General features: G+C 34.7%; 1 protein-coding gene across 1 annotated transcript in view; it reads left to right on the forward strand.

Moving 5' to 3' along the window:
* The window catches only part of SCFD1 (sec1 family domain containing 1), a 43,136-nt gene extending 23,303 nt beyond the window's left edge, over positions 1-19,833 (forward strand). The window contains exons 15-25 of the mRNA XM_027457856.3: positions 739-835; positions 4,504-4,574; positions 5,553-5,632; positions 6,200-6,262; positions 7,206-7,281; positions 8,184-8,237; positions 12,850-12,902; positions 14,031-14,064; positions 15,310-15,375; positions 18,542-18,610; positions 19,624-19,833. Coding sequence (XP_027313657.1) covers positions 739-835; positions 4,504-4,574; positions 5,553-5,632; positions 6,200-6,262; positions 7,206-7,281; positions 8,184-8,237; positions 12,850-12,902; positions 14,031-14,064; positions 15,310-15,375; positions 18,542-18,610; positions 19,624-19,647 — 687 coding nt within the window. The 3' untranslated portion in view covers positions 19,648-19,833. The remainder of the gene's footprint in view (positions 1-738; positions 836-4,503; positions 4,575-5,552; positions 5,633-6,199; positions 6,263-7,205; positions 7,282-8,183; positions 8,238-12,849; positions 12,903-14,030; positions 14,065-15,309; positions 15,376-18,541; positions 18,611-19,623) is intronic.
* The last annotated feature ends 1,126 nt before the right edge of the window (positions 19,834-20,959 follow it).

Consider the following 20,959-nt stretch of genomic DNA (forward strand, 5'->3'; position numbering starts at 1 on the left):
TGTAATGCAGTCATTAGTTGCATAGTCACGTGAGGTCTTCCATAAGCCTTTGCCTCATTAATTTCATGCAGTACCTGTGACATCCTTCTTAAATAAAAGGGGTGGTAGGTTCACGTCCTGGTCTGCATGTGACTGATGTGATTGCAAGTGAAAAGTATGTCATAGTGTAATGAGCGGCTTCTTTTCCAGTGTTAGCTAGATAACCTAAAGATGGAAACTTCATAATTAGTGTGAATGAGATATTTTGTACCAACCCTTTAGATTTGAATGGAAAGCTACCAACTTTTCTCTGGAATGATGCCTTACCATATTCAGGAGTTCCTTGTGTTTAGCTGCATTGAGTTAATTGTCTTGTTGATGGAGAGACTTGATGTTCAGCATAAGTTTGATATAGCATTCACTTATCTTACTACAGCATAATACTATTTATGATGGCATGTAGCTTTCAGCTACAGCAAAAGCATAGTTGAAAACAAAGCTCCTATTCCAGTTGAATATTTGCATGTCAGACTTCTTAACAAGTTGCTTAACTTGCATTTTTGCTTCTGATATGAGAATTACATAAGCATCAAGTTTCTGGAATTGATGAAGGCAAGCATTAGTTATTTTTTCTGGCAATTTATTTAAAAAGAATTTTCTAAAAATAGTCTTGGTAACTAAACTATGTACCTTTTTAAAGAGGAAAGAAATATTCTTCCCAGTGTGAAGATGATAATCCTAACACTTACTCTTAAACAGGCGAGAAAGCTGGACGTGTATTTTGAATATGAGGAGAAAATAATGAGCAAATCCACTTTGGATAAATCTCTCCTGGACATGATTTCTGACCCAGATGGTGAGTACTTTAAATCTGAACTTCATGTCAACATTGTTGAGATGCAATAAGCCTATACACCCTATAAAGAACATATATGCAAGCTGTGCAAGATCTGTGAAGGAAAGAGCTTTTTACTGGTTTTAGTAGCAGTCTAGAGAATTAATTATTAGGTTGAGTAATTTCCAAAATACTGGCAACTTTTGCAGCTCCGTTAAAATCCATTCCTAACCCCTTGTTTCTGAAGATCAAAAGATTTTAACTTCTGTGCTTCTCCAGTATTTACTAATATAGCATGGAATTGTGTGCTCTGAACAGTCCTGGTTCTTTAGAATCCCACTGCATGTTTTGGAATGCATCTAGAATGCAACCAGAATGGAACGGGGCATTTCATAGGATTTGGTTAGGTCAGGGAGTAGTGGTGTCGGTAGCTTTTGCTTGTGTGAGGGGACGAGGGGGGGGAAAAGGTGGGTGTGAGAAGGTGTAGAGAAGGGAACCAAGACATAAACTGGCCAGTTAGCTGGAAGACTCAGCTGAGGTTTTATATGCCTTGACCCACCTGTGGCACATCCATTTTCATTGTCTAGGAGCAGAGTGTTACAGCTGCTTCATATATGGCTCATACATAACAAAGCTTTACAGACTGGGTGATGCTCTGGTTCTCTATCATCAAGAGTCACTAGGGGCCTTTCTGTAAAGAGCTGAGATAGAACGGGTTCTTGGCTTTTTGTGGTATCATAGCATAGAGGCAGTGGCCTCACGTAACTGTCATTGCAGCCTTTTACAACCTGAAGTATGTTACAACATGCTGATGGATTCCAGTGGGATCTGATAGCACTCAGCAGGAACAAAATAAACTGCAGAAGATTGTAAAACTTAGGTTATGAACACAGATCTGTGCGCAATAGGAAATATTGGCAAGCGTATTGGCAAACCTTAAGGTTTTAGAGACCCCAAGTCCCTGCTCTTTTCCCAGTGTGCTCTTTAAGAAAATGTTTTGTTATTGCATGCTTGTATGTATAGTTTTGTAGCTGCATACTGGACATAATATACGCTTGGAGTTTCTGTAATGATTCTGCTGGGAAGGAAGAATACATATAAAACCTGTTGATTTTTAAAAATCTTTTATTAGTGTCTGTGTTATAGAGTCAGAAGGCAGTAGAAGTCATAGATGGTTGGTGGAAGTCTGAGCTAAAGTTTTACAGATCTCATTGCATCAAGACTAGAAACTAACTTTCAGAAAATCTATAATGTCAGATATCAATCTGTAATTCAGTAGAAATCTGTTGTTACCAGGAAGTTAATTAGTATATGGACAATCTTCACTTCTATTAATCAACAATACAAAGTAGTCCTTTTCCATGTTCAGAATTAGCTGTTGGTGTAATATTTTGATTTCAACTCTAATGTTTGCATGAACAGTTGATGATTATATATTAAACCAGAAATTATTATGCTTGCCAGCATATCCTACTGGATCAATTACTTTTTACCTGAACTGATATTTCCTATGCATATTTAGATTGCAGTATATATCTAATTGTTTTCCAAGCTTGATGTATCATATCAACATTTCTTTTAACAAAGATCTTGGGTTTACAGAAGAGAAAGATCGGACATCCAAGCTACAGTTTCCCTTCACAAGTTAAATATTGAGATGTTCACAGTAACTCCTTAGAATTTCATATGCTTTGCCTAGATTTAAGACATTTATATAACAAAAGGATATAAATGTAGGTAGTGTGATTATTTCAGAGTATGCTATCTTGTAAAACTGACCAGCTTCCAATTGTGTGATTTGCTGTGAGATACCAGCAGCGAACATTTGTTTTGAAGAACTAATGCCTCAAGTCTGCCAACACTTGCAGTGGTGATTTACTTGTTTGTATTATCTGTGGGATACCTGCCTTGTGGACAGTATCTGCAAAGCCCTTCACAATAGCACTTAGAGTTGACCACTTAACAGCTTCGGCCTCCCATTTTTACTGTTGTATAGTAATTTATTACTTGTGACAATTAGCTGCCTTGCAGTGGTGGTAAAACTGAAGTTACTGGTTTTGCTTTGCTCTAATAGTCGAGCAGTAGCCCTAAAGGCTTCCAGGTAGTTTTTGAATTTAAGATGAAGCTGTTCTATGTTAGGTTTGTCAAGTTTTCTTCAGCATATTTACCGCTCCCGCCTTCCATGCTGTCACAGACCCTGCTGCAGGGAAAGTTAATGTTCCAGCCAGACCCAGTACAAGACCGTAGCTTAGAAAAAAGCAAATGCTTTACAGGCAGCTGTCCTGAGTCTTACCATTGTTTGTCATAGCTATGGTTTATATCAGCAGTATGCTTAAAGTACTTTTGCCAGAAAGAGTGGTTTTCCTAAGACTTAGTAAAGTGTACATGATATAATCAATGATTATTTTTTTAAATTTGGTATTTTTGTAAGAGAAAATATCACCTACTCATGTCTAAGTGAGACCTCTTAGCTTCCATGAGCATAAGCCTTCTAGGAGCTTTGTGGGCATGGGAAATGCTGATAAGTTCTAGAATGTATTGACATAAGCTATAAACTGGCAAGTTGGCATTTAGTTCCAATGATGCAAAGTTTTTTTTCAGTTCTTGATTTTCTAGCTTACTGTTTAGAACTTATTTCCTAGAAAAAGATTTGTACTAAGTCATAAATGTTCATTATGACAGTGCTTACTAAGAAGTGTAATTCTTAACTTCTGTCAAACTAAGTATATGCTCCCTTGCAAACAGAAGTTGCATATTAGACTAGGTGATCCCTGCTGTCATTATCTACAGTTTGTAGTTAGGAAAAAAAAATAAACTTTTTCTTCCTTACAAGTACAGAAAAGTGCACTTTTTAAACTACTGAACCATACCTAAAGGTAACATGCTTTTCTAACAAAGTGTTGAATTACAACTTTGAAATGTTTGTTTTGAGAAGTTGTACTTCTGAAATCTTGCATTTAAACTATGCTTTTTACTAATAGTGATCCTGTTCGAGGAAAAAAAGCAGATGCTGTTCAAAACCTGGTATAGTAGGTGATAGTGTAAGAATGACACAGATGGTCACATCGTCATTTTGATGTGGCAGAGATGAATTTTGATTGCCATTGATAATGGTTCCCAAGAAACTGGAGCAGAGTTCTCCAAGGAATGGTGTGATGCTAAGTGATTCAAGAGGTTAAATCCTTCTTGAAGACAAGTTAAAAGCTCAGCATTTGTTCCTGACCAAAGGTTCACATAAGTGCTTTTGCAGTCCTCAAGTATTTCAATACAGACAACCCTAAAGCTACATAAACAAATCGTAGAGGTCAAAAAAAAAACAAAAACAAAAACATGGCTTTTACTTTTATGCTTTTTTTCAGTCTTTTTCAAAGATTACTGCCTGTTAATGCTTACAGTCCCCTTATAAAACAAGGCATAATGTCACTAGGTAACTTAGTTGTATGTTACTTGAAGAACAGTATTTGTTACAAGCAAGCTTGGCAAGTGTAACTCAGAAACAGTGAGCCAGTCTAACCCAATTTTTAATAAAATCACCAAATATCTTTTACTGCTGTATATGCCAAACAGGGGCATGCTTAGAAGTAACAAGTACCGTCATAACTAAAGGCTTGAATGTACAGATCTGTTATTACTGAAGGGCAATTAACATAGCATAGTAACGATTTTTTTTTTAATTTATTTCACTGCAGCGGGAACTCCAGAAGACAAAATGCGTCTATTTCTTATCTATTACATAAGCTCAACTCAGGCACCTTCAGAGGTATGTCCTTTATTAAATCTTACCAATCAGGATCTTTCTGTTTTGTCTCAGCGTTAAATAGGTATTTCTGCTTCTCTTTGAAGAGAAGTATGAAATGCCCAGATCAATATTACAACTTTAAGTACATTGGGTAGTGTTACCAGGTAATCTGTTCACAAAGCATTAGCTACTATTGCAAAGGATATGAATGGCTAGTGAGAAAGAAGATAATCTTTTGAAACATTTAGTCAATTGTCCCTACAAGACCCATCTTGGCACAATTTTCATCATTCTGCTCTACTGCCCAATATAAGTAGATTAAAAAAAAAAGTTAACGACTCTTTTCACCCTATCCTTGTATATTCAAAATTAATTTGGTTTGTTGACTAGCAGATACATAACATAGAACTGTTTTTATGTCAATATCTGACTAATTCAGGTGGCAATTTTTTAATAGTTCTTTTGAGCTTATGATGAAGTTTTTTATTGTATTGTAGAAATATGTAATAAGGAATTAATATAGATAACAAATCATTTTATGGTGAACTGCTGTACTGGCTCTATCTGGAAAAAAAAAGATTAGGCAAAGAAACTATTCTTATAAATGTACAAGAACTTCTGTGTAAACTTCTCTTCATTGTTATTAGTCACTGTTGTTCCATTTTATGGAAACGAGAATTCTGTCAGGTTTTTGAAAGATGCTGATATAACAGACTGTTCTCTTAGCTTAGAGTGGACTGGTTTAATTCCACAAATACAGTTAAATTTAGTAAAAACGAAAATAGCAAAATAGCATCAAATAAAATAGCAATCATAGCAAATTGCATTTTAAGGTGTATTTTCATATTTGGAAGAGGATGGAATTTATAATTGTTTTTTAACTTTGGTTGTCAATGCTATAGCTTTACATGTATATTTAGGTAAGGATATCTTGTATTCCACATGGAGGGAGTTAAGAGTAGTATAAATCTGTTGCACTTCTCCACTTTGTAATTTCAGATTGATCTGGAGCAGTATAAAAAAGCATTAACAGATGCAGGTTGCAATCTTGCTCCTTTGAATTACATAAAACAGTGGAAGTAAGTAACTTCACTTTTCTCCTATGTAATTGGGTAATTTTACAGAATACAGCGTTGATATCAAAGAATTATGTATTACGTCTTATACATTGTAAATTATCCTTAAACATTTGTTCTGGCATAATGTTTTGCTGTCATTGTTATGGTAATACATGCAAAATCTTACTTTACAATTGAACTCTGAATGCTAGAACTCTGCTGAACGTGACACATATCGGTGTCCTAAATTATCTAACCCAGAAACAATGCACTGAAATCAGTGAAAAGTTGGGCTAGTTCAGACTCCAGATTTAGTGATATGTTACCAGATGGCCATGCTGCCTATCAGTTGCTGTAGTTACAGATGTTATAAAAATAAATTCTCTGTATTTTAAATATAAAATCGAATTCCTTTCAGTTCTTTAACCACTGTAGCTCTAGACAAAAAGGATGCATGTAATAAACAGTTACTTTCTGAAACAGTTTGAGAAGCAAAAGTATTTTCACTTTCAAATGACCAGAGTGGAACATTCTGCAGCAGGATATGCCATGAGACGAAGCATTTGATCTCTACCCCTGCTTTCACAGGGCTTTCACCAAGATGGCTTCGGCTCCAACCAGCTATGGAAACACTACGCCAAAACCTTTGGGGTATGCTTTTGATTAATTTTTTGTAAGTCTTTGGGTTCTTTTAGCTTATTTCAGTAGTACGAAAAGTGTAATTAGTTCTGTACATGGCTCAGAATGAAATATTTCTCTATTTGTAAATAAATAAATATTTAGACACAATTACAGAATTACTTATCTCCTCTTAACAGTGCACAGGATATGGCTAAATCCAGAAAGCAACTTAACATAGTGATACTTGTATGCCTGCATGTTAAATATACAGGTTCTTATAGGAGAAGAATTCAGCATATTGAAATGAAGCTAAGACAGCCATTATGTTGAGCCTTATTTAATCAATGGCAGAAGATAAGAACAGCCCTGTGCATTCAAAATGAGTTTTCTCTAGGGCTTGAAGACTGTCTGGGATGAAAGAATGTGCTTCTTTTTCTTTAGGATCTCCTGGACAGGTTGTCTTGTCAGATCAGTCAAAGGTGCAGTTATTTATTATCCCATACAGCATCCTCATTATTAGCAGTACTTTCAGAAATGCGCTGTGACTGTCATAAGGAGACTGTCACAGCGTGTTTAGAGAGAATGCTGATGCTGTCTCACTTGGAAAAATTACTGTTTGGTAGGTGGGAAATACACTGAGCATTTCTGCTAACTCTTGTGATTAAGACACTCACTTGAAAAAAAAAAAACAAACACAACACTCAAATCCTTACACTACTGAAGTTTATTTTTAAAACTGTTTAGTGGAGCAGAGTAGAGAACACAAGACTTCTACTAATAGCTGAGATCTAGTTGTTAGATGACAGGTATATATTCCCATACAGGTGGTTGCCATGTGGTGTGAAAAAATTGAATGAATTAGTACCTAAATTGCATCAGCTTTAATGGAAATTTAATGCATAAGCTATATCAAGCTAGAGAATGCAAATTAAAAAAAATAAATCTTACATATCATCTTTATTTTGTTTTTCAGTCTGTTTTCACGTGTTATGAATACGGGATCACAGTTTGTGATGGAAGGTGTGAAGAACTTGGTACTGAAGCAACAAGTAAGTTTAAAGACCAATATAAATAATAACAATAAAATTAGCCTATCAAGTAAGCATTGTGAACATTTAGAAAAACACCTTTCTTTACCTCTGTCATACTAATAAAGTTAGTTGTACAGTAAACAATGCCATCGACCTCTGGTGTTGGATGTGTCTCGCACTTTGTGGTTTTTATTTTTTTGGTAAGTAATGAATAATGTTTACATTGTCTTTGAATGCCTCCATTTGTAAGGAGTTAGGTTTCAGTATGTGCCTTTAAGACTCATTTCAGCAATAAAAAAAAAGAGCAGCTGTGAAATATTTAAAATAGACTAGACCTTCATGAACATGAAAAGTCCTCTGCACCTTTGCTTAGAACATCATGTATTAAATGCAGCTGTTCCAGGATGATCGAAAGGCTCAAAGCATTCATTCTCCCTTCAGTTACAATTGAAACATTTCCAATTTTCCACATAAGTAACAGACAGCAACCTAAAACTTAGCTCCCACTAAAGACTTTGGCACTGGGGTTAGGCTTGAAGGTGGATCAGCTTCACTGTGGGAGAACAGAAAATATTTCCTGTGAAGGCTTTCTATTTGCTATAATAAAAAGACTGAAGCAGTAGATGAGTGACTACCATAAAAAGTGCAATTTTCCAAAACTGTAAAAAGAAAAGTAAATTTTCTTAGATTTGGAAGTACTATATTGCTATTGAAATAGAATTAAAATGAGCAATAGAAATAATGTTTGCCAACACGATTCAAGGATATTATTTTGCATTACAGTAAGTTAAATCCTTTCTTAGGGCATTCCAGGCAAGTGTAGCTGTCAGTTGAGCTTCCTGGTCCATAAATAATGGTGTATTTGTGAATAATTCCTAGTTATCTCCAGCATTATATTAATTTCACATTTTGTTTAACAGAATCTACCAGTCACACGTATATTGGACAACCTTATGGAGATGAAGTCAAACCCTGTGAGTATAATTGCCTTCACACAGAAAGAGATGGAACAAATGAAATCTTTATGCTGTGATACGTAATATGCCAGAGCTATGTTTTGTTTGTGATAATAGAGTTAAATCTAGTCACAGTGTATCTCAGTAATAGAACCATTTTCATAACTATTTCATAAGATTTTTCGGCATAAAGGTAGGTTCTAAGTCATGACAATTTATTGTGTCTCAGTGGAACTGCTTTTTTGTGGGAGCAGTTCTATTCTGAGCTTCTATTACTGTTGTATTATACTGAGTTTCTGTTGCTCCTGAATTTCTAAAAGTTAAATTGTGGTCTGAAGTTTTCTTTGAATCAAAGTAATTATTTAAGAGTACAAGTTCAAAAGTCAAGTAGTTGTAAATGGGCTTATTGCAGAAAATTTTGTTTTCCACATCTTTAAAGGTTTGTTATTTAGAAGAAAATTTCAGTAGTCTTTCAGTTTGAAATGATGTTTGTTTGTTGTCAGTAAAGTCATCTTGTTCCTGTGAGAGTGTACTGAGACTTGCCTAAGTTACTGAAGTTTTGAAATGTTTAAGTGCTTGGTGTACAGTCAAGATATTTACTAGAATTTACAAGGTTTGGCTAAAAATAGCCCAAAATCTTTTCTGCGTAGTTTGCAGTCAAAGCTGTCTTTTTTTACTATGTATTTAGTTTATATTTACATATTTACTACATATTTAGACATCAGAATCGGAGAGAAAATTGTAGTAGCTCACCCTGGTTTATTTGTATACCTAGAAAGAGGTTAAGGTCCCTTTGTTTTCATCATTAGAACGTTCTGGGTTAGTAACAAAAAATCTGATTTTTGCACTATTACGCTTTGCAAATGTTTTAAAAAATATAAAAAATGCATGGATTTTTTCAATTCTAGATGGATTTTCACGATGATGCTTAAAGATTTCTGCTAGTTAGCTAACACTTTTTGGCTATTCAGAGCTGGTCAGCCATTTACATCCACTGACCCATCTTTACCTCTTTAATATGGAATGCCAATATGTTAGTTAGCAATTCCCTCATCTGTGCATCCTCTTGTGAATTAGCCAGTGCCAAGAGGTTAATGGTAGGTTTTAATTCTGTGCTGCAGTGTTTGTGACAGAAATGTGGGTATGCCTGGTGAGTAGCAAAACTCACCAGATTTGAAGTTCTCTTAGTCCAGTTGCAGCTTCAGGTAGTAACAATATGTAAAGAGAGATAAACCACAGTAAAATAGGAAAATGATCAATATGCAAGTAATTGTCTTTTTTTTTTTTAAACTGTACATTGTAGATAACATGTCAAGATTGTTAGGCAAAAAAATTGTCTTCTGTTAATTAACCAAGAAATTTGTGCTATTTTCAGCAGCAGAGTTGATTGTTGTTCCTATTTGCAAGACTTGGAAAAGATGTGCAGGGCTAATTTTATCTAGTCAACCAGTAGAGGTCACTCAGAACACTTAATATGGTAATCTGAAATTAAAAACTACTGGTAACTAAGGTTACCAGTAAACTTTTACCAGGAAACCAGTTTATTTTGAGAAACTTCAAAACAAACACTACTTTTCTTGGGTTCCAAATTTAGAAATTGATTTGGAAAAGTTTACAAGTCATTTTTCCTGACTTGATATTGTCACGTTGTATTTATAGAAAACAGCCACATTTCCCCTTGGTAAATTAGAGAAAATGATGATCTTCTCACTTGAAAAAGGAGGGATTGAGATTATCTGCCTGTCTGTGACTTCATGTTACACTAACATGTCAATGACTAGAATTTGTGACCCAGAACAGGGAGTCCTACTTTTCAAGTCACAGGGGACCGGGCAAGCCCTAAAGAAAGATTCTCTTAACGTGTAGGAAAAATGACAGCAACTTTCTCAATAAGTAGGTTCCCCCTTTAAACTAACAGAAGAAAGCCAGAGAGTTATTAAGGAATGTTTAGGCTTGCTGTGGGATAAACCAAAATGAAATTGTACCTGTAAAAAGGCTGCATGTAGAGACACAGCACTGTGGCCTCTGCTCATCTTCTGATGTTTGAGGTCCTTTTCCACCCCCAGAATAGAAAACTATTGCCCTGCTGGCAAAAAGAAAGGGAGGGGACATGACACAGGAAAAAAAAATATCTTTTTACATTATCTCCTTTATAGTTCATTGAACCTTACTGGCCAACCACAGCAATCAAGTTAAACGGACACACAGATAAAAGTTTTATGCAAGACAGAATATTCAGAAATCAAGCAGTTACAATGAATGCAAATAATTTAAATTATATTCCCAATATAAAATGCAACAAACTATATTCATTAAATGTGCAGCTTACACCACATTTAATGCTGTAACATTCACAAATGCTGTCAGTTAAAATTTTGAATCTATTCTGAATGGTATGCTCGTGCTGTGTAAAAATTGTCTGCAGTTGTCTTTAAATCGATCTTTATGTTGATTGTCCCTAGTGCTTGTTTAGTCTCACAAGGCCATTTACTAGGAAGGACAAATGTCTACACCTGTGCTTTCCAAGTTCCTCAGAGCAGGAACAGATAGAGCAGTTCATAGGGGCAGTAATACCATCCTGTGATTTTTGTCTAGACTGTTTAACTACAGCTGGACTTTCTCTTGCAATATTTGTCCTGAAACATGATGACCTTAAAGTAATCAGTGTGGTCTTTGTTACTGTTGTTTTTAAAATAATGACATTGATCAAAGCAGGTTTTTATTAATTGCTTTTGAAATTATGATTCATAAAGCAATGTTCTATTTATAAATCTAGTAACATAGTTGTCTGGTTTTTAATCTCTATTTAGTGATACCTAACCTTAAATTTTCTGAACATACATGCAAAACATATAGTCGAATTTTCATCCATACATAGTAAATTGAACAATTTACATAAAATGGTTTGAATCTTGAGTACAGACAATATTTGATGTACAAACTTTTAATGCTATTATCACAAAGTCACAGAAAGAATTTAGTCAATCAATACCGTATGTACATTTGTATTGACTTACTTATGATATATATGAAAGGAACTGTATTTTTTTTAATGTCATCTCTTTCAGTGAGTATGAACTTCTAGGCTTAGGGATATAGCGTATGTTTACTTTTCATGCATTAGAACAAAAAAGTTCTAAAACTGGGGGACTTCCTTAATTCAAACTGATCATATTAGCTTCAGCAGAAAACCAAGTACAGCCTGAGCTGCAAGGGTATTTCCATGGGTCTTTCTCCATTTTAATTTGAAAGCTTGAAAATCAATTTAAATAGCCTGAAATTTATTCCTGAATAAATATCAGCTGTGTAAGGACATCTCTATATAATTGTCTGTGTTGGCAGAATAGACATCGCTTAAAGCAGAAAATTTCTATTTTCCTGCAGCCTCGGATGATAATTATTTTTAAGTAAAAGGTTTCTGTTTACATCTCTGTTTCAGCCTGGTAGTATCTCTGTGATCCTAGTTTGCTCATTACTTCAGAGTTGCTATACCACCTTTATAAAACAGGCTGCCAAAATCATGAATGCTGACAGAGTGCAAATTCTGCTAAAATTCCCAGTGGAGTGTTTAAAAGCATTTTACAGAGATTCAGTGTGAAATTAGATCTTAAGTTTTTTTAAAAGACAAACTTGAGGATAAGAGACTTATTTTATGTATTTGCAGAGGTCCTTAATCTCAAATAGATTTTCTTTGTGTGTACCAAATACCATACTAACACATGTATACTAAATATTTTGTAACATTAGAGATAGTTACGCTGTGTGAGCTCTAGTGAATTCCCCAGATAACTTGTCTACTACTGGAGATTTCTATTCTATAGAATCATCAAAACACAGATCTTGCATGTAAGCACCCAAATGAAAACCACTTTAGTCCTGCATGCAATTTATCCATAAATTAAACATCACAGTACCTGGATGAAAAACGTAGTATAGGAACAGATGCAAGCCACACAGTTGTCAGAAGCAGTTATTAAGAAGCTTTGTTTTTCTTCTGTTAAGAGTTGGCAAAAATCCTGCTTGTTGCCAATAAAAATATTGGAAGTATCTCAGTGTTCTGCATGAAGGAAAAAAAAATATATAGTTTAGACAGACTTTTCAAATTCTTGTGGAACTCATTTCTTCACAAGCTTAATTTTGGTTTAATAGTAGTCATAAATCATGAAATGAAATGGTAAGTTTCATAACAGTAGCAGATTTTGATCTATCTTGTACTTAGCATTCATTGCCATAGAAGTGTTTTGGTTTATAGTATTAAATCACTAACTGTTCTCTGGAAAATTTGAACATTTATAACCGCATGATGGTCCTCTGAAGCTGGTGACACCTTAATATTTTTTTTCTGCATGTTGCCTTTCTGTTTGTTATGCAACTGATGTACTTTTTGGAAAGTGTGTAATAGTCAATTGTAGATGAATCAGATGCAGTTCATAATTCTCTCTTGTTTTTCTGTACTGGTTCAGTTATGTACAAGTATGTAAGTAAAGTATATGTGGACATCACAATTAATTTTGAACAATGGTATCTGCTAAATTGGGAAATTACATTGGTTTAAATGATACTTAATGTAATGTACAGAAATACATAAGCCTTTTTTTTTTTTTTGAAACTAAAATATGCTTTTTAATAGGAGACAGATGACTACCGATATTTTGATCCCAAGATGCTACGAGGCAGTGACAGGTAAGTTTACTGTGAGTTTTGCTTGTTTCCTTCTATGCCATGAAAAGGCTAACTTAAAAAAATTCTTATTTTCCTTGATGACTACATAATACCTCTAATTATTCATTCTAAGACAACACAGTTGATATTGAAGGAATTCACAACCTGAAACTGGATCAACCAGATAAATCTGTGTAACACTGCAAAAAAGACATGGAGATGATTCTTAATTTTAACATAGCTTCTAAAACTAATTTTCATCACAATATGAGAAAACAATAAGCTGATTTAATTGTGGGGGTTTATTACTGGATGAATATGGATAAAGTAGATCCGGACCTGGTTTTAGTCATTTGCATTAAATAAGAATTTTATTTGTCCTGACTTCCTCTGTTCTTGAATCATGCAAACTGTATTTCCAGTAGAATAAGTAGGAGGAAGCAGATTTCAGAGAATTATCTATGTTTTATTTGAAAGTATTATTACAGCCTGTGTAACTTCAAAGGTAAGTAGATTTTGAAGGCATCAAATAAAAATGTGTATTTTCTTTCATTTTAATTGCAACTTTGTTTCATTCTGCTTCTGTAACATTTTTTGGAGGATTTTCCCTACCACCCTAACCGTAACTTCCTCCTTAAAACCTCTTAATTGTAATGGTGTAGCTGTGATACATACCTGCTGCCTGTAGTCATTTCTGAAATTTTGAAGCATCAATAGGAGTATCCGCAGGCATCACAAACTGACTTACCAAGTTAACCAGGAGGTTATTCCAGGAGGCAGGGTTTGTGTCATAAACAATACTAATGAAGATTTTTTTTAATTTGTATATCATTATATTTGTGCTTCTAGCTACCAGCAGTAGAATTTGAGCTTAAAAGCTCAAAAAGAAGTGTTGTCATAAAGCTCATGATTCAAACAGTAGCCTTAAAACTGAGGAAGGAAACTTCCATTTATTTGTTTGTTTCTGTAGAATGGATGATGACTTTTCAAAACAAATTGCTTAAATAAAATACTTCAGTTGAATGCAGAAAGGCCATTTAAATTCTTGTCTAATATTATTTAGTATTTCATAACCTTGTACATGATCTAAAATACTTATATTTTGCATATTTCAATCAATATCTAATAAGATATACTTTTTTACAATAGCTCAGTTCCAAGAAACAAAAATCCATTCCAGGAGGTAAGTCATGTAGAAATTACTTTTTGGTGTTCAGGTATTAAAAAAAAATAAATTCTAAATTATCAGTCATTTATTATGATTAAGAAAATGAGAGGTCCTGTTTGCAAGAAACACTTAGTGCTTACACAGTCCTTTGAAAAGACTTCAGCCTACCATCTAATTGCAATTAATACTAGACGTAATAAGACTAACAGTGGAGGGTAAAAAAAATAAGAAAATGCTTCTTGAGATAATTAGAGTAATTTAATAACACCATAATTGGGTACTCAGTAAATGAACACCCCTATTTTTATGTCAGAGCTTTAGCATGTTCTTTGAATTTAAACTTCTACAGTCTTGAACAGTAATGTTGACCACTGACTTACGTGTCAGTATTTTTGAACAGTCCCTATAATTTAAGGAAAAAAAAACAGTGTTAGCAGTTCCTCCATTTTCATGGTACACAAATGCCTGTAACTTTTAGTCTTTTTCAACGTAAATGTTTGCAAATAGAAACAGCCTTATCTATTCATTACCAAGGTAACTTATTACCAAGTTTCATTGGCAAAATTTTTGCCGTGGCAATAGACAGATGTCTCTGATTTCTCTTGAAATGTCTGAATTATCCTCTTGAGCAGAAGTAATGATACCTCATGGTGTCGTATAGATGGTCATAGCAAAAATGACAGTAGTAACATAGAAACTACCCAAAATTCATATGGTCAAACAGTTTTACAGAATGAACGTTAACAAAAAACATTCAACTATTAGGTCTCCATATTCTGTTCATTAATTGTTCTGCTTTTAAACACAGCCCAGGAAATACCAATGGCCCTTAATGTTATTATTACTAGTAGCAAGCGGGAAAGGGAAGGACAATGAAAACGTGTTTCTTCATAACAAAAGTATTTTATTCGTTTCACAAATTAGTTCTTAAGAATCCATGAAAATACTTTAACTGTTTTTATGGACACCAGAGACATCTCCACAGAAAAATGTAGTATCTTGAAACTATGTAAGTTTCAAATATTTCTTAGAAATGAAATGACATCTTAGAATAAAGTGACATGTTAAAATCATTCTGCTTGCTATTCTGCATCCTAGTGAAACTATTATTTCAAGTAGAGAGCTAGTGAATTTTTATGCAGTTCTTAGTCTAAGTGTGATTGAGATGACTTGCTACATGTTTAGTGATTTGGTATATAGTTTACTACTGAAATGTTAAGAATTTGACTGCATATTCTGATTGTGTGTGTTGCATTTTAGGCAATAGTGTTTGTAGTTGGAGGAGGCAACTACATTGAATATCAAAATCTTATTGACTACATAAAGGTACGTACGCTTCTTTTGGTTGTGATTAACTTACTTAATCTAACTTACAGATAGAAAACAATTTGAGCAAGCTCTCTAACATTTAATATTTGGAAGATTAAATCTTACAAAATTAGCTTTTACATTAATATTATATATACCATCTAGAGGAAAAAAATGTATCTGAGAAATTGGTAGAAAATGAGGATTATTAATTCAGAAGAACAGTTGGTTCTGGTATTTTTGTTAATGCTGCACTTCTGAATGCAGAGGATATGCTGTCAAAGCAAAGATCATGTTGACATCATGGAATGGTTTGGGTTGGAAGGGACCTTGAATGTCACTTAATTCCAGCCCTCCTGCAAGGGCACCTCCCACCAGACCAAGTTGTTCAAAGCCCCATCCAACCTGACCTTAAACACTTCCAAGGATGGGGCATCCACAACTCCTCGGGACAAAATCTACACATCAGTATCTCAGCATTTACTACTTACCTACATTTGGAAGTTTTTGATGAGTTAAAGGCAACTCATTCTTGAAATGATGGATCATTTGATTGTGTGTAGATATGATAAGAGTTATCAAATGCACAAAAGAAAATGTGTAACCAACTATGTAATGGTGGTGTAAGGGATTTAACATCTCTGGTTCAAGCTTGCCAGCCTAACAGAACACACACACCAAAAAAACAATGGAGGGAGAAAAGTAACCAAATCATTAGAATTCTTGCAGGGGCAGGAATTAGATGCAAGTGCTTACCTTGATAAAATTTAGAATTAGGAAATATGTTACTTAAGAGCAGCAGCATACCATTCTTCCTGCCTGATTTTACCTTATAGTACCATGTGGGCGAGGTAACTGATTTTACTATCTTCCTGTCCTGTGGTGCATTACATTGAAGGCTTTCCTAGAAAAGAATAAATATGAAATATTAGTAACTGAAAAATACTTCTTTCATGTAACAAGCGCTTCATAATTTTCTGTTCTAGTAAATAACACAAAACAGGGAGTTAGAACTTCTGTTTTCCGCCTCGGGTAGCCATTTTGGAACATAGCTGGTCTGAATAGGGGAAAGGAGAGGAGGAGGAAAGTTACAGAAATTGTTTAGGTTCACCTTAGCGCTTAAAATATTCTGCAAACTATTTAGAACATTCTAACTGTAGCAGAGTGCATTGTCAAACTTTTTGCTTGCTCCTTAGTTTACCCAAAGCTTTTTCAGGTGCCTTATCAATTCAAAAGATGGCCATCAACATGTGTATTTGTTACTCCTACTAAAATAAACCTGATTTTGCCAGAGACTAATATACTGCTTAGATACCTAGCTGCATACTGACATAGCTGAGGTTAGCTGTGTATGCATATACGTATCTATATACAGAACTTTTACAGGATGGCAAGCTAAATACCCACTTTTTCATATGGAAGAGGCAAGAATCTGAAGTTTCTGCGGAGTAAGTGGGCAAGCAGGAAGTGATAGGGTAAGCGGAGGGAGAGAACAGATGGAACTGAAAGTTTCAGGAATGACAGTAATGTTAGATCTTGTGGAGAATGAGAGGTCGGGCATAGGTTTTCTGTTGTTCTGGAATCTGTAGACAGAGATGATCATGATCTTCATGATTAGTTGTTAGAGCTGAAGTGTGCTGGATGTTTCCCTGGTCAGACTGTGTACTTGATCAGTAGGATATGACCTCCCAAGGGGGAAGCCTGCGTCACCGTTATTGTCTCATTAGACTAGATGATCTAAGAGGTCTTTTCCAACCTAACTGATTCTGTGATTTTATGTAAGACTGGAATTGTACAGCAATGTGTATTTTAGAGCTGCCTGAAAGGCAATAGTCCTGTTTCACAATTCTTTCTAGTGTTTGAGTTTGTTTTATTTTTGTTTTTCCTTAAATGCTATTCATTCATATTACTGAAAACTGGATCTGTCAAAATATATCTGTCAAAACAGTTTTAGATTAAAACCTTACCTCTTCAGGCCTCGATTAAAGACTGGCCTGAAACATGGGAAGAAGTAAGCTTGAGTTCCTGCTCAGAGACAAGAATAGCTTATTACCACAAACCACTCAAAATTAATAAAGATGAGGACTTGAACCAGGATTACCATCTCCCCTATTAGCATGTGACCACCAGCTACTGACTGTTAGAATCTGCTTCTGTGACTTTCTGCTGAAACAGCACGAGTGGCAACATATATGGAACAAAATTGTTTTGTGAGGGCTTGCATTCCTATTTTGCTCTTTAATAAGTAAGCTTTAACTTCCTGTCGGTAAAAAGTAAGTTTACGCAGATAAGCCTCCTTGTGCTGTTCTTGTCTTGCCCATTCTCCTAACTATATACATATATATAACTTTTACTGTTATATGTAAGCAGTATATAAACAGTTATATATATAACTATATATTTATAACCCACATATAGCAGAAAATACCAACAGGAAGGTGTTTTCCGTTTTTTAAATTGCAGAAATTTGACTAATAGGGAAAAATTCAAGTTGATTTAACAGTGAAACAGATTTCTGAAGCCTATACTTGAACTTCAAGGAACCATGGCATTATTAGCCCACCACCAGGAGTAAATCCAGTCTGAAACTGTATTACTTATACAGGTTTTCACTTCTAAAATGATGCATTATCAAACAAATACTATGAAACTGTTCACTGCAAACTAGGATTATTATGTATCCAACAGAGCTCAAGGTAACGTTTCACAAATAAAAAAAAAAATCTGCTTCAAACGTCATCATAGGGAAACAAATGACAGAAGCTTCCTGGCTGTAATACAACAGAAATACGCTGTTACTATTCTTACAGCAATGCCCAGTTGTTCTAGGGGATAGGGGTTGTTCTTTTTTTGTTGGAGGCAGCAGCAAGGGGGACCTTTCAGATAAGGTTATTACTTTCCCCAAGCCATTCATAGATGCATCAAAGAACTTAACATTCTGATGAGCTGAAAAGTGTATAATGCCACATTTATCCATATCTTTAGGCCTCAACTCTTCTTTTCCACTTCAATTTAATTATTATTTTTTCCTGTGGTGGACCAACTAAACCTTTTTTTTTTTTTTTGACAAAAAGTGTAGGACTTAAAAATCATCAAGAAATAAGTTTTTGGTATGCACTTAGTTAAAGCCACTTCTGCTGCTCTGTTGAACACTCAATTTCTTCCTGACTTTTCTTTTTATTAGGGTAAACAAGGCAAACATGTCCTCTATGGCTGCAGTGAACTTTTTAATGCTACACAATTTATAAAGCAGGTAGGTACCTTTGACAGCAACACCATCATAACACTGCTTACAGTAATAAGTATTATTTCCATAACCTTTATTTTTTTTAAATTTATAGCTCTCAATGGTATGTTTTTTTAATACAAAAACAAATTGCTGTGACAAATTAATGTACTTATTACTGTTTTCACCGGTTTGTAGTATGGGGGTTGGAGTCATCGTTAATTTTGTTTAACTTTTTGGCCTGTATTGTCCATGTGAGTTCACAAGTAATGCAATTGAACTCATAATAATTGCCTTAGCATAAATCCTAACAGGGAAAAAAAAAAAACAAAAACCAAAAAACCTGTTCTTGATACTTTCCACAAATAGCATGTCTTCCCAGGCTACTCTAGCAACCCTTACAGCTTAAGGTTGCTACTCAACTATGATCTTGAAACTTTTGTCCTAAATTTTGTTATAAATTTATGAGTACTGGCATAAGGGGAACTTCAGGTTGCTCACACCTATATTAAAATCAGTCTTTTTAAAGCTGTTAATAAACTTATAATTGCCATTACTTCTCTCGCTCTTTCCAATATAAATGAAAAACATATTATTCACAGCGATCAGCAATAATAGCCTATCAGTATGGTTTTACTTCTACCCAACTGCTACCTATAGTTTTACTTTTTCCCAACAAGAGAATAAATTGTTATTCAGACCTACATTTTGAAGAGATATATTCATTCTTGTTGCACTCAAAGGAAACGAAACAAACAGTACTATCAGGTTATAGCTCTTCAGTCAGCTTATTAGTTTCTTTGTTCTTTCAAGACCGACTGTATGTACTATTCCTTTAACACTGAAATTTAATTATATCATATGATATGAAACCCAGATCCTCTCCTGTGAAGGTGCACATTAAATATTCTGTTACTAGCATGCTTTTGGATATAAGAAATTACCAGAGGTTATCAGACAAATGTTTACTGTATGAACTGGATATCCGTTGCACTGAAAGAATAAAGTTACCAACCTGTTTTTTGTCTCTTCACGTGCAGCTGTCCCAGCTTGGCCAGAAATAAGACTGAAATACTGTGACCTGGATGGCAACGTGACAAGAAGAATTCTTACAGCATTCAGATATCTTCATATCTATAATTTTGTCATTATATTAAAACTCAAAACAACTCCATTAACATAACTTTTAAAAAAGGACTGTAATTAATACCGTGTATATCAGCATTTCTGAAATAAACCTTAAAACCTGATACATTTTTGTTGAGGGTAAGTTTCATATCATTACTTTCTAACTGCAATATTAACTATGGTGTATGACAGCTGTCTGAAAAGCATAGCATTTTCAAGATCTCATAATTTCTGTTACAGTAAACAAAGCAATAGTTTGAAGAAAAGGTCAAGTCTGTCTTTAGGAGACGTGTTCTTGAAAGCCAGCTATCTTCATTTAACAGAACTGAAAAGGACAAAACTGCCTTTTAGGATCACAGACAAATGGCCTTAGTGCAAGAGAACTCTGGCTTCCACTTGTTATGCTTTTACTTCACTGAAGTTCTTTTAGTTCTGCTTACATTTGTGCAGGCTTTGCTTGATGATCCAAAGATGTACTTGGAAGTTACCTTCAGTACAAGTTTTTGATACAGTAATTTAGCTTTTCTTATCAGGTTACATGTTTCTATTCATCCACTTGCCTACACAGTCACAAACTATAAAGCCTTCAATAATTTTCTTCTGCACTGTTGCTTTGACTATTATGTTTGGGAAGAAACCAAGCCCTAATCACAGGGCAGCTCTTACATACAGCTCTGTTTTTCTAAGTGCATATTTAAAATATGCTTATTAACAATTGCAATATGGTAGAGCCAGTTTAGGAGTGGGCAGTAGTTCAGAGAATCTCACAACATAATTAACTTTCACCAGTAATGTATGCTCTGGAGAGCATGTGCAGGAACTGAGGGACAGCAATAACACCTCTTTATAGCTGTAGGTCTCTGCCTTACAGAAATGTCCCTTCTGAAAGCAGCATTGCTGCTTTCAAAAGCAATAATATGTCTTCAAAAAGAGATAAAGACGATTTCAATACTTTAAACATTCCTCTCTTTCCTCTGCAAAGTACATGTTTGAGTTTTGGTGTATTATCAGTCTTAAAGATCTCAGTGAACATTAAAATCTCTAATTTAATACAACTTGAGGTATTACATGCTGGTTTTTTGTTACGTGGTCCTTTTCCCTAACTACCTCTCTGGAACTAGGGAAGTTACAGTAGTTCTTTGTCACTAACCCTCAGTTTTCAAGTCTCAGGACTAGCAGGTCTGCCCTGGAGTCTATATACTCATTTAAAGAAAAGCAGCACAATACTGAGTCTCAAGTACACCATAC

The sequence above is a fragment of the Anas platyrhynchos genome, chromosome 5, assembly GCF_047663525.1.
Source record: "Anas platyrhynchos isolate ZD024472 breed Pekin duck chromosome 5, IASCAAS_PekinDuck_T2T, whole genome shotgun sequence".
Lineage (NCBI taxonomy): Eukaryota > Metazoa > Chordata > Aves > Anseriformes > Anatidae > Anas > Anas platyrhynchos.